Source organism: Rattus norvegicus, chromosome X, assembly GCF_021556685.1.
Source record: "Rattus norvegicus strain SHRSP/BbbUtx chromosome X, alternate assembly SHRSP_T2T, whole genome shotgun sequence".
NCBI classification, from domain to species: domain Eukaryota; kingdom Metazoa; phylum Chordata; class Mammalia; order Rodentia; family Muridae; genus Rattus; species Rattus norvegicus.
The window spans coordinates 116,116,670-116,131,810 of record NC_141554.1 but is presented as its reverse complement, the minus strand read 5'-3'; the positions used below and the strand labels follow the sequence as shown (position 1 = coordinate 116,131,810).

At 39.6% G+C, this 15,141-nt stretch overlaps 1 protein-coding gene across 3 annotated transcripts in view; it reads left to right on the top strand.

The window, feature by feature from the left end:
* Window positions 1-15,141, top strand: part of Dcx (doublecortin) — a 76,871-nt gene that overhangs the window by 48,794 nt on the left and 12,936 nt on the right. The window contains 3 exon segments of one of the 3 annotated variants that reach the window (NM_053379.3): window positions 4,141-4,243; window positions 5,563-5,700; window positions 13,001-13,095. In NM_053379.3, the coding sequence (NP_445831.3) occupies window positions 4,141-4,243; window positions 5,563-5,700; window positions 13,001-13,095 (336 nt within the window). 3 annotated transcript variants of the gene reach the window in all.

Genomic DNA, 15,141 nt, shown 5'->3' with positions numbered 1-15,141 from the left:
AGTCCCAGATAGCATCACTTTTACTTTCGTGTCATGTATATAAATGATTGTGGAAGCCACAGTGATCTTTATTTTTGTTGTTTTCTTTGTCTTCTGTGCTTCCTTTGTGCCTCTAGAGCAGTGCTAACAGCAGCCTGCGTTGGATTCTAATTATTTGTGTCGTTCGCACTTATTTATTACATTGTCAGCTGTGAAGGCGGCGGGGCCTTTTATTGTTTGCCTCTGTACTCCTCACACACTTCCTTTGCCTGAGACCGCGCTTAATGATCAATATGGGGAGGGGAGTTTTCACTAGAAATATTACACATGCCAAAAGTGAGTCTCATAGATTTGTAAATCTTCCTGTAGAACATTTCTTTCTGAAGAATTAGGTAACTGAATTATAGAATATAGTAACAGCAGGCCCATGCAAGAATAGCCATTATCTGTAATATGTGGATGGAGAATCTAATCAACCCTAAATCAAGTCACACTGAGAATTTTCCATTTACAGCTAATAAACTCGAACTGCTTCTTCACAGTGATTTGTTACCTCCATTTCTCTACTTGTCTTTCGACATTTAAGACACTGGACCATCTAAATAATATATTGTTCAGGCTAATGTCCAACCATGCTACCCTCTCTCTCCCTACACCTGCTTTTTCTTTTTAAAGCAAGAGCAGTGAGGTAATGGTTCAATGTCAATGTGAGGTAAATTTATTGATTCTGTGCTGGCGGCTGATTAATTGTAAAGGCATGTGTCATGCTTATCTATTCTCTCCTTGAAAGAGCTTATACTGGAGCTGATGTAAGCAAGACCTTTATTCTTTGAGTATGCTGTGATGTCACAATGAGTATTCTGTTACCGGGATTGTTGTCCCTTTCTTTTAAAAATGATGGCCTCAGAAAGCTAATTAGAAAATGACAGTATGTGTTTAAAGTGTGAGACAACTTAGACTTGGTGTCATAGTGTCACAAGAAAGAAATTAAAAAGCAGGCATCAATTATTTCATTTGAGAGTTGTTTCTTATACCCCATTATTATTGTCCTTTTTCTCTTCTTTTCTTTTTTCTTTTCTTCTTTCTTTCTTTCTCTTCTTAAAATTCTTCCTTCTCTTTGTCCCTCCCTTCCACTAAATACTCAGTGTTTACTACTGGCAAAGATTTTTCTTGTCCATGGATTGAAAATATAGTTAACAATGAAACTGTTTTTCAACGTGAAAGTCTAATGAGAACAGGACATGGACTGAGGCTAGAGTCTCTTGTCTAGAGTTTTAAGGAGTCGTTCTCCCAAGCAATTGAAATATTTTGTTCTGAATTGAAGCAGGAGGCCTGAGTCCCAACTCTTTCATGAGCCAACTGTGCATCCTTGGGAAGCTTTTGATTCTATGTGTCTTGAGATCCTCATTTTTTTTTAAGATGGAAAATGTTCTATTTTCTCATCCTGTAACAAAGATGGGGGCTGCTGTGTCTCAACATCGAAAGTATTTTTCGAAAACTTGGGTATCCACACACCCAAGATGTGTTTGTCTATATTTTGAAGCCAGTAAAATAGGGAGCAGGATCACACAAGAAACCTGATGCTGAACAGCTGGATTGCAACACGAATGTGTTTGAAGCCAGAACACCATTGTGAGTTTGTCAAAAGCATTGGGAACATTGCCTTTCTTATAAGATCCCCAAAGGGAGAGCTAGCCAAAAGCTTTTCTGCTAAGCCTGAGAGGAGGGGGAGAGAATTGAGCTTGGTGGAGAATGGGGCAGCTGTAACAGCAAGTACTCTAGAAATTTGTCCTGCTTTGTTATCCCAGAATAAGATAACATGGCATGTAACTGGGATGAAAAATCATCTATTCAACATTATATTTTAACAGTTAAGATAGCTCTGCGAACATTAATGCCTGAATTTGTCGACATTTATCATTTCTTACTCTTGATTGTGCTTCACTTACTTTTCAAAGTCTCTCAATGTTCAGGTGTTTTCCCACCCATAATTGATTCTTCTTTCTCCTTTTCATTTTATATCCATTAAAATTCTTTTAATGTTTCTTCTTCCTCTCTTCTTATTCAGTCTAACCAGAAACGACAGAGGCTAAATTCTTATTAGGCCATCAACTCTTAATCAAGAGCCACAAGGAAATTCAGAGGGAGGGATGGGCCTGGTCTCTTGTCTAGTGGCCTGGACTAGGGAAGTGTCCCTAAAGGCACAACCAGGTCTTGAAAGTAGAGACTAATTCCTGGAGATAACCAGGGAAGTTCAAGGGTGAGACAGTCCTCACTCATGAACAAAAACGAAGGTAGCCTCAATCAAGAAAACAGTGCAGACCCATTTGGTATATAAAAGTTAAAAGCTCCAGATTGTATTGATCCAGTGACTAAAGACATTGGCAGGAGATTTAGAGTAGAGCTAAAAGCAGAGGTTAATGACCTCTTTTATTAGAACTGATTCCCAGACCACATGAAAACTATCCTTGAACTAACCTTGTCAGCCACCTGAATATGATGTTAATCAATAGTTTCCATGTCACATCTGTGCTGTCTTGTCCTTGAAACTGAGTTGAAACATGCTCTGTTTCAATGTGTATCATGCCATCAGAATGTGATCTCTGTGATATATCTGTGAGTTTTATTCTTCTGTCTCCCAGTTTCCATATTATTGGATGGTTAAAGGCCCATTGGAAAGATCTGTTTGCTTAAATATATTGCTTTTTACCTGGACTACTCCTTACTCTCAAAAATAGTGAATGCAATAGTGTTTTCTGAGTCTGTAATGGGACGACAGATTTGGAAGTGCTGCTGCAGCCAATCTAAGCCCTATCTCAGAGTAAGCATTTAACCAATAGTAGTTCTAACTGGTATTATGTGGTTGTCTACTAAATTAATGAAGGATAGACACACTGGCTGCAAAAGAACATGGATGTGTTTGATGAAGATGGGGCTTATATCTAGGAAGAAGCTTAATCTCAGTGACCTGGCAGTCAGCCAACTCTCCCTTCCTTTCCGTGGCATCTCATAGATGATTGGGAGGCTTAACCAGTAAGAGGTAATGTTTAAGCAGCTCTCTCCTTGTATAAGGCTTGTAATCATCTTGGGTAGGGAAACAAAGAGATTGCAGAGATTTTGTGTTAAACATGATGTTATTAATATAAACATTTTTTTAAAATGCAATATACTACTTTCTGCACATAGTAAGCTGTTGTTAGTTTGTGAGGTCTGTGCCTTTGGAAAGCCATTTTCTGGCAGCTTGAATGAGATTCTCTGAACAATTAGAGGCTTTAGTACATTTACAAGCCAAGAAGTTGGATGAGCATGATTTTGACTCCATAGTTCCTCTTGGGGTTTGCCTGATGTGCTGGACTGATTATCAGATATAATTAGGAAAGCTGAGAAGTGTGCATCTACAGGAATCCGGATACATTCCCAGGGACCCTCATTTCTCTGTTCAGAAGGGAGCTGGGAGACTCTCTACATTGTAAAACAAACAAAGAAACAAACCAACCAAAATAGCAATGCATATCACACTCAAAGGCTAGGGTCCTGGGAACATGCTTTTATGGTACCCATTTGCCATTGATGAGGTTTAAAATGCTCAACATATATTTCCTCTTTTCAGTGTGGAATGAAATTCTAGCTCATTACTCTATAAGTACTTTTTAAACTGAGAGCCCAGTCTTCATTCATGCAGAGAAAATTTAAAATAATCTACCTTTAGAACACATGAAAATGAAGAGAGGAATTTCCAGCTTTAGGTATGCTACAAGGTCTATACATCAGAAGCTGCAGACAATCTCTCTCACTTCCTTGGCCTACAACCAAAATTTGCCTAGACCATGAGTACTTTGGAACATATACAGACTGACTTCTCTTCTTGGCATCATCTCAATCTTAGTCTCAATTATGAGGAGACATGGTGACCATACTGAAAACATGGAAAGGCAATGATACTTTTATGTTCACTCACCAGGGATCATAGTTGAGACTGAATGAGAGAGAGAGAGAGAGAGAGAGAGAGAGAGAGAGAGAGAGAGAGAGAGAGAGAGAGAGAGGCCTGAGAGTTAGTGATGATGGCTTAGAAGTGAAGTTGTGTTGTGTCCCTTGTCAACATATGAAGTTATCGTTATAAGAACATATAGTGATAATCCAGCATTTCTGCTTTCTCCATAGGTCACCTGTCTCCATGATTTCTTTGGTGATGATGATGTGTTCATTGCTTGTGGCCCTGAAAAGTTCCGCTATGCTCAAGATGACTTCTCCTTGGATGAGAATGGTAAGCATGGTGGCCACTGGGATTCGTTTTGCTTTTCTTCTTGTTCTTTCCATTCCTTATGATTTTCTGGAGTGTATGTATCCTGCAGAATACTCAAAAATGATACCCCATTGGCTGATAATGTTAGTATTTCTTTTTTGTATCTGTGTACATGACATGCTAAGTGATATCAACTGTATCTCCCAGAAGCCTTCATACTACATGAAACTTACCATTTACTCCAATTATAACCACAATTCTTAAACCATATGCTGTATCATGTGAGCTAGATTGCACTATCAAGAGAGAACTTCTGCAGTAACAACTTCACATATATTGTACATATGCTTTTGTTCTAGTCATTCTCTCTGTGTTTTTGGTATATGGTAATGGTTGCACATTTTAGAAAGTTTTTCATACCTTTGCACTTGCTACCCCATTCTTTCTGCACTGTTGACTTAGGATTCCAGATGATTGGTTATTTCAAGAAAGACCTGAACATCTATTAGTTTAAGCTCCATGTACAAGTTATAAGTGAATTAGATCATACAAGAGAAATGGGAAGGAATACTAATGGAAAGACATATTAAATACACATTTCCCACTCAGGAGTAAAATGTGAGAAAATCAAAGAGAGTTTCACTAATAGATAAGCCACAAGCAACTCAAGGCTGGGTTCTTCTAAAAAAGTGGCCATTTTTACTTTTTTTTTTTTTGTACGCCAATAACCATGAAATATCAGACCATATCTAATTTTCCATACCTTATGAAAGTGCAGCTCCGGGTGGTGATCACTAAAGTTCATTAATCAAAATAAAAAGTGGAACAAACAAAAATGAGCAGTCCACTCAATTCAGCTTCTTAAAGAGTTCAGTCGGCCAAATTACCTTTCATCCATCTTTTGAGTGTATCTTTAACTAGGAGTCAACTAGGAGGTCCCTAAACAGAAGTTTGTCCTCTACCACGCTGTTTGGTTCTACTTTGCATATCAGAGCCAAATTAAGAAACTATGGCCAAAGAGCTGGAGAAATGGCTCAGCAATTAAGAACACTTGCTGCTCTTGCACGATAGGTTTGGTTTCTAGCTTTCACATGACATGCTGATTCACAGCCATCCATAAATCCAATTCTAAGGGATCCACTACTGTCTCTGACCTTTCCCATGCAGAGTGCACATACACAAAGTGTACACACAAACATACAGACAAACATGCATACAAAAAACAAGGAACACCTTGTTGTTCTGAACCACTTAGTAGATATTCTGGTTTCGAGACGCTGGTCGTATGCTTAGAGTCTGATTCTCCTTTCTAAGCTGCTTATATGTTCTATTACCCCCAGAATGCAGAGTCATGAAAGGGAATCCATCTGCCACAGCTGGCCCAAAAGCTTCCCCAACACCTCAAAAGACATCTGCTAAAAGCCCAGGCCCAATGCGCCGCAGCAAGTCTCCAGCTGACTCAGGTAACGACCAAGACGGTGAGTGTTCTTCTCCTCTTGTTCATGTTAACTTTATTTAGGAAGGCTGATGCCCTCTGCATGAAACAATTGATTTCTTTCATGGTCACCAGGATCCTTCTGATCTCTAATTCTATCATTTCAGCGACATAAAAAAATCTTATATGGAGAAAAACATATGCGTTCCTTAGGTCCCTTTTACTTTGCTTTGTGACAGAGCACTCTCACTGAGATCTGGGGCTTGCTGATTAGGCTAGAATGCCGAGCATGTGTCAGGAATCATCCTGTGTATGTCACTCCAGTACTAATATTATAGGCACATGCACCACCACACTGGCTTTTTAATATGTAATAATCTCTTTAGCTCTTGGGTAAGGGACAAAAACAGCAAGATTCTATGAATGAATGATAATCAGTGGAGTGTCCATTGTTAAACATAAGCAGCCTTCCTTGGTCGTTCTGACTTTCCTGAAATACTAACTCTGTTTAATAGAACTAAAATGATAATAATGCATATTATTTGTATATTATATGATTTTTGAAAGTTTTATAATGAATTGCACAAAATAATGGGTTTCATATGACATCATCACATACATATTGTTTAATTTAAATATTTATAGGTCACATTTAAAAATTAAAAGAAAATGAATTTAATATAGATAGATTTTATTTACCAACCCACTCAAAGGTAATCATTTCAGCATGTGATCAATATAAGAAATCATTGACATGCTTACCTACTTTGAAATTGCTCTAGATTTTATACTTAATGTGTACATCTGAAATACGATTAGCCACATTTCAGTGTGACTAGTGACTACTTACTGTATTAAGCAACATAAGTGTCTTTCTTCTTTAACTGAGAGAGATTAGATTCAGAGTAACAATTCTTTACATGAATTAAATATTGTGGATTTTGCAAAAAACAATTTCATCATCTCTCCTGGCCATCACAATAGCACTATGAATTCAGTTACAGAAGGATAATTATCTAGGTTGTTGGTGGTGTTGTAACATTGAGAACCTGAGGTGCAGTTCCTCAATTCTTCCCAGTGTCATACAACTATTTAGTATCCAAGAACCCAAACCCGGCATCTTTACCTCTCAGCAGGCACTCTTTGTACTGTTCTACTTATATGAGGCAGGGCCAAGGATTCCCAATGTGTTGGATGCAAAGATTTCTTTTGCATGGTCCTTGCTTCTTGGTGTCGTTTTCCTGGCCCCACCTCCAGGCCAGGGTTATGGGAAGGCCAAGAGATATTGGGGTGTTTTCTGGTCATTACCTTATGCTGAATTGAATCCAGTGCCGCAGGTAAGTTGGTGTTGGAGTCTTTGCCGCTAATGATCTGCTCCGAACATATTCTATAAATTCCCCTAATGTCTCTCCAAGGTGAACTGATATCCTTGGCAGAGCTACAGGAAGATGACAACTACCCCCTCCCACCTCCCACATTTTCTCCTTTCTCACGAATCTCATTTGTATGAACATATTGCAAAATTGACTATAGATTTCAGTTGTAGGCACTTGCCTACCATAAGTGAAGTTCTAGGTTCTAAGCACAAATATTGCAAAGTTGAATAAATAAGTGTGCTTTCCAACAGGGAAGACTCTTCTCCATTTTATTTAAACAACTCGAAACTGTGTCATTTCCAAGACACAGTAGGAACTAGATTTAACATTCACATGTCATCTTGTAAATCTACAGTATCTCACAATCTGTGATTGAATTTGGCTTGAGAAACAGCCCCATGAATGAATCCGTGAAGAACTGTTTATGGGTTCTCAGATCTTGCTTTCTTGATGGATGAGTCTGGGAAGAGGAACAAAAGCATTTATTTATATTTAGCAGGAACAATTAACCAAAGCAATCCAGACACAGCACCCAAGGGCACCTTGGAGTGCGTGTGTGACAACCATAGGTCTGCCTTTTGGCTTTGTTCTGAAGTAAGTCTTAGCCACCTTGGCCCCTCTTAGATAGCTTTCTAGAAAAGTCTCTGTGCAAGTACAGAGGGAACGGGAGCTATTTAGACCAGAATAAAACAAAGTCTAGAGTACCTCACAATGAGAAAACATGAAACTGGCTGGATTATGGGTTGAGATCACCTTCTGTAAGGCATTAAGGAGATACCAAGAGTAAGACTGAGAGTAAATCATACAAGGGTCACAGTCAGGGAGAAGTGGGAAATTGAGTGTGTGATCAAATTATGAAGCCACCATCTGTAAAGGAGAGGAAGACTAACATACTTTAAACTAGACAAGTCTTCTCAAATTTCTGTATCTGTGTTGAGTATGGAGAGACTCATGTGAGCTAGCATATGATAAAATGGTTTAAGTATAACCATACAATAGCAATGGTGGGTAGAATTATTCGACTTGGGGGGAGTAGGCTGGCGAGTACTTCAGAATAAGCATCCTATGAAAACCAACAAGCTTGATTCTGAGTGTGTCTCAATACTGGTATTACAATGGATGAGCAGGTCAGGATGAGGTGGATGAGCAAAAAAGTCAGTTTAGTACCCAGGCATCATGGGTTAGAAGCAAGGCACAAGCCAAGAGACCCTTCCTTTTCCATGCCATTTCGGTCAACAACTTGTGTTACTCACTCCCTAGCCAACTCTTTAATCAGTACACTTGGGATCACTTAGAGACATCGTTGTCTTCAGGGATGTGTGCATCCTCCAGAGAAAGGAACACACCACCTGGGAGCTCAGCACCAATGCTACCTGGCTGGTGACACTGTTCATTTCATTTTTACTCTATACACTTGAAAGTGGGCTCTTTTACTGTTCTTTGGAAAAGAGCATCCTACCCTCTTTATTTTATTGTAATGTATTTAAATCCCTGTAAATCCAGGTAGGTCAACCTACTGACCTTATCAGCCATTCTGTTTTACATATCCTGTTTCATGTACATAGGTAGCACTGACAGGGGGAAGGGGCTAAAGATGAGTACAGAAGCAAGGACACAACCACCCCCAAATCCTGGGAGACAAGACTATGTGGGATTGAGCTTGGCAACTGTGCCTCATCCAGCTGGAGAGTACTGACTAAGGAAATGGACAGAACACAGACACCATGTTCTTAGAGAGCTCTGTGGCATGAGGGTAGTTATTCCATGCTCACTCTCTGGTGTCCTATTGCTTTGTGACATTGTATATGTGCCCAATTACTTTGCTTAATTGAAAGGAAGCTCTTACTAACCATTTTCTAATTTGAACAGGATTAGGTAATTAGAAGCCTTAACGATAAGTCCTACACTTGGTGACTGCCACTACTTTCTTCTTGGCTCTTTTTTTTTAAATCCTCTGCCATCACTTGCCCTCTTTCCCCTAGTCTCTGTGAGAAGACTGAGAGGAAGAAATCCCAGGAGCATTTGCTTAAAAGAGGAAAGACCTGTGTCCTAAAAGCTGAAAACAAAGAGAAAAGAGCATACATAGGCTTTGGAGTCAGAAATCCCTACAGCCAAATCTTGGCTCTGTTTCCTCTACCCCTGGTTCCTCTTCAAAATAATCCTAGTTTAAAAATATTGATAAGGCAGCCAAAGAGGTTGAAATTAGTCTGACACACCTTATTGCAAGGAGAAAAAAATGAAGTCTACTAAAAGAAGAAATGAGAAGATTTAGACTGTGTATAAAGCTGTGAGCAGTGAGACAGTTTTGTGATTCTGAGGAGGAACAGGAAAAACAAGAGTCAGTGAGGGAAGGAGTTTTCCAATTAGTAGAGGGCTCAAGATGTTAGTAAGGGAAAAGGAAGGCCACCAGTCAGTGGTGTCACTTCCATTCACTTTGAAGATGGACTGCAACATGATATTCATTTTATAACATTGAATCTCAACCTCCTAATGCTAGGACCTTTTGGTACAATTTCTCATGTTGTAGTGACCCCTACCATAAAATTATTTTTGCTGCTGTTTCATAACTGTAATTTCATTAATATCCCATTACCGTAGGTTTACTCTGAATGCCTTAGGTCACACAAGAGACCCAACAAAATTTGGGTTATATCGTTAACCTTCTGTATTTGTTTGAAATTCCTCCTGCCACCCTATCTTGAGCCACTGTGAGCTACTCATACTTTGGAAACACACTGTATATTCTTTTACACGTTCTTACTTCTGGTGCAATTCTAGTGCCTACAATACCCTTTATCTCCTCTTTGCTTAGCTAGCTTCCATTTCTTCTCTTAAACAGCTTTATTGATATGAACTAATTTAAAGCGCAAAGTAGATGACAGGTGGCTCCAGAGTTTGCCACAGAGTAACTGTGACTACCGAAGCTCCCACCCACTAGCAAAACCACCCTACTTCTGTCCATCTCTTTCCTCATCCAGGCTCTGGCAACCCGGAATGTACTTTTAGTCTCTGGACACTTACCTAATACAGATTCTAGTTTCAAAATCTTCGGGTGTTGCTTCTTATTTACTTCCAACCCCCATTATTCCATATTCTGTCCTTTGGACTCTAGCAATATATTGTGAAGGAAGACCTTAATCCTCATACTTACTTTACCTAATCCCCCCAGGAAGTTATGCATTTCTTTTCAAACACCAGTATCTAATCTCAGCCTGGCTCACACGTAGTGCTTATTAGCTATTACCTAATGGTATGAATGGCATTTGGAGGAACAATTCTCAAGGAGTAAACAAAACATAACTGAATATACACATAAAATCAGCCATTGGATACCCAAGTGGTCATTTGTCAGTTCGTTTGAACATGGATAATCAGAGTAACCATCACAACTGTGCTACTGTTTCTTCAGACTATGGGCATGTTTTTGAAACTAGGGAAACATTAACATAAGTGGTGGGAAGGAGCTATATCCTCAGGGAATATTCATGACACAGAACTTTAAACCATATCTGCAGAAGTAACCACAATACTCTTTTTTTTTTATTAACTTGAGTGTTTCTTATATACATTTCGAGCGTTATTCCCTTTCCCGGTTTCCGGGCAAACATCCCCCTCCCCCCTCCCCTTCCTTATGGGTGTTCCCCTCCCCACCCTCCCCCCATTGCCGCCCTCCCCCCAACAGTCTAGTTCACTGGGGGTTCAGTCTTAGCAGGACCCAGGGCTTCCCCTTCCACTGGTGCTCTTACTAGGATATTCATTGCTACCTATGAGGTCAGAGTCCAGGGTCAGTCCATGTATAGTCTTTAGGTAGTGGCTTAGTCCCTGGAAGCTCTGGTTGCTTGACATTGTTGTACATATGGGGTCTCGAGCCCCTTCAAGCTCTTCCAGTTCTTTCTCTGATTCCTTCAACGGGGGTCCTATTCTCAGTTCAGTGGTTTGCTGCTGGCATTCGCCTCTGTATTTGCTGTATTCTGGCTGTGTCTCTCAGGAGCGATCTACATCCGGCTCCTGTCAGTCTGCACTTCTTTGCTTCATCCATCTTGTCTAATTGGGTGGCTGTATATGCATGGGCCACATGTGGGGCAGGCACTGAATGGGTGTTCCTTCAGTCTCTGTTTTAATCTTTGCCTCTCTATTCCCTGCCAAGGGTATTCTTGTTCCCCTTTTAAAGAAGGAGTGTAGCATTCACATTTTGATCTTCCGTCTTGAGTTTCATTTGTTCTAGGGATCTAGGGTAATTCAAGCATTTGGGCTAATAGCCACTTATCAATGAGTGCATACCATGTGTGTTTTTCTGTGATTGGGTTAGCTCACTCAGGATGATATTTTCCAGTTCCAACCATTTGTCTATGAATTTCATAAAGGCATTGTTTTTGATAGCTGAGTAATATTCCATTGTGTAGATGTACCACATTTTCTGTATCCATTCCTCTGTTGAAGGGCATCTGGGTTCTTTCCAGCTTCTGGCTATTATAAATAAGGCTGCGATGAACATAGGTAACCACAATACTCTTACACTAACTTTTTACTCGATTGTTCGCTCTCCTTTTGTCCCCACTCCACTTCCCACCTCTGAGACATTCCTCTCTGTTTTAATAGCATATCGAAGAATATCTTTCTAACAATGTAGGTCCTATGATTAAAAAAAAAGTCTCATTATAAGAAAGCAGAACATCTCATGGAAAACCATTTAATTATCCCACTTTCATGTGACACCGTTTTTCTTTTCATACTAAACGTGCTAATTATCAGGGGGATAGAAAACAGCTGGAAATTGCAATGGAGTTACCGACATTCAAAGGGAAATCATCTCCTTTCCATCATGTTCTTGACTGGAGACAGACTAGGGTTGAACCTTGATGCTTTTTACAATTATGTAGAATGAATTTCTGTTTTCTATGCCTTTCACACTATTCTCAAACTTTTATTGTAATCTTTTTATCTTTCTTGTCTCAGTTTCGGTCCTTCCACTGTCTTCTCTCTTCTGTTCCATTTTTTTTTTCTATTTGAGCTCTCCTTTAAGATTTACTTTCTGCTTCTCCTCCAATGTATTTCATTCTTCTCTCTGACAAGTCTCCTTTCTGTTTCTTTCTTTCTGGTATTTTTCATCCAGGACATGGTAGTGCAGGAGGAGGAGATGAAGGAGGAAGAGTAGAGATTGATAGCGAGTTTGTTCTATATCGCTCTCATTCAGCTGGCTCTAAATGGGGATATGTACTACCCCAAAATACCCATATTTCTTCTCCTTAATGGAAGGCACACACTTTCTCTGTGTATTATCTTTCTTCTCTCCAAAATTAGAGTAATATAGTACTTTCTCAAGCATCAATCCTGGTAACTAGCATCCAAACATTTTGAAAGGAAATAGATGCTTGCAGCTACCCATCAGACTGAGCACAGGGGACCCCAATGGAGGAGTTTGAGAAAGGACTGAAGGAGCTGAAGGGCTTTGTAACCTCATAGAAAGAACAGCAATATCAACCAACCAGACACCCCAGAGCTCCCAGGGACTAAATCACCAACCAAAGAGTACACGTGGGGAGAGCCATGGCTCCAGCCGCATATGTAGCAGAGGACGGCATGGTCTGGCATCGGTGGGAGGGGAGGCTCTTGGTCTTCTGAAGGCTTTTTTCCCCAGTGCAGGGAAATGACAGAATGTTGAGTGGGGTGGGTGGGAGGGGGAGCATCCTCATAGAAGCAGAGGGAGGGGGAGGGAATATGACAGAGGGGGGGAGGGGATAACATTTGAAATGTAAATATATTTACACTTCGTAGGACCACATAAACCGAGGATGGAAGAAGTACGTAGGACATTTGAAGAACTTCTTTTCACTTTGATTTGATTCTATCAAGTGACTTGGTTAACTTTGTGCCTCGTTTGAATGTCTTAGTGAGTTAGGAAGAGAGAACCTGCTCTTTTATATGTTGTTGGTTTTTCTTCTTTCCTTTTCTCTTGCCTCGGGGCAGCAAATGGAACTTCTAGCAGTCAGCTCTCAACACCTAAGTCGAAGCAGTCTCCTATCTCTACACCCACAAGCCCTGGAAGTCTGCGGAAGCACAAGGTATTATGTCTCTTATACCTTACTAAACCCGTTTGAACTCAGAGTCTCTTAAAAGGCTCTCTAGAGTTGTGCTCAGCCACAGTACACTGAAGCTAAGGTTCCCCTTTATTGACTCCATTCAGTTGATGTCCCAAGAATCCCATCATCGAACAAGCCAGTTTTACTCATTTCTCTAAGCTTTGCTTTTAACATTTTTTTCAGTTACATTTTAGCATTTTCCCCAAAGTAATATGATGGTCTCAAATGTTCATTCTAAAACAATGATAGCAAGCAAACCCAAAACATTTGCCTCACCATTTCCAACATATAGCAAAGGGGGTGTCAAGGGCAACTTATGTCATTGGATGTAATATAAATATAGTGGTAAAAGTTGCACGGAGTTGGGACTGGAGAGACAGCCTGGCAGTTGTGAGCATATACTGTTCTTCTAGAGGCTGTCAGCTCACTTTCCAGCACCACCATCATGTAGCCCAACAAATACCTATTAATTCTAGTTCTGGGGAATCCGACACCTTCTTCTAGCCTGCACAGATACTGCACACATATGATGTACATACTTATGCTCAGACACTAGCAAACATTACTTTTTTGAAAGTCGCAATAGGTTACTCTCTTTAGACTTGCTGGACATCATTGAATAATGGGAGCCAAGTTTCACTGGGCACATTCTTCATTACTAGAGCGATTCTTGCTTCACAAACACAGAAAGGAAACAAACATTTTGTCAATGGCCTTGGGAAACATTTTGACACCCTAGCTAGCTCAAAGAAGTCTATCATTAACTTACAGCAGAGTAGGGCTTGGAGAGGTACCTCCATGAGTATTTATTTGCCTAGTACACAAAAAATCTAGATTTAATTAACACTCCAAAAAATTCCCGAGGATCAATTTCCAAGTATTCTCCTTCCCAGAAATCTCTCCTACATTCAGAAATGTATTCAGAGAATTCAGAAATGTTCACTGCTGTCAATTTCTTATACCTTAGATAAATCTGGAATTTTTTTCTGATTATCACACTGGAAAGTAAATTCCACTAGGATTTTTTTTTTGTTGTTTACTGGACCCAAAGTCAGGGCATGAAATGCAAATAGCAAAGTCTAACTATCAATCTAACCCCATCATAGAAGAAAGAAAGATTTTGTAGATGGAAATATTTTATTAGGTTACTTCAATAGTAATAGGAAGTTTTATATATACAAGGAAATTGACTCCAATCCAGATAACTAAATGCCTTACTAGGGCAACAAAATTGGCAACAGAACTAGTATGCTACTCACTAACAGTGCTATGCAAGAGAATCAGTTTACACTTGCTTTTGAGTTGATTTTTTTAAAAAAATATGGAAGTTGGAAGTGTCTTGAGACCTCAACCTTAGACAAAACTACAGGCAACAAGGAAGAGTACATGAATTAGCTACCAAATACCCAATGATCAACTCTGACATACATAAAAAATAACATTACGTTACACAGAATAAGCAGGCTGTATTTATGTATTTAGTAACACACATCAGTTTTTTTAACTATGTGTGTAATATATTAACCTTAAATTGGTTACAGCAGGACTATTTGGACTATGGAAATCAGCATATAAATCAAGATTATCACTTTACTTACAGAAAGTCAATTTTTAAATACTTACCAGCAGGACTGGAGAGATGACTCAGGGGCAAAAGCATTTGTCACTAAGCACAAAAACTTCACTTCAATCCCCAGAACCCACATAGTGGAAGGAGAAAACATAACACCTGAAAGTTGACCTCCGACCTTCATATGTGTGCTGTGATGTAGGAAAGTGTACACACTCACACACACACACACACACACACACACACTCACACACATACACACACTGTTACTTTAAACACATTTCATCTTATATCACTATCTCACATGTCTTGCCTTTTCTTTCTTTCCAGCAGGTTTTTAGTTTCCTGTTTAACTTGGCCTTTCCCTGTCCTGCTCCTGATAATGTTTGTTTCTTTCCTTTAACGACTCCCTTCATTTCTGGTATTGATCCTGAGCAGAGCCTTTGGATTCTCCCTCC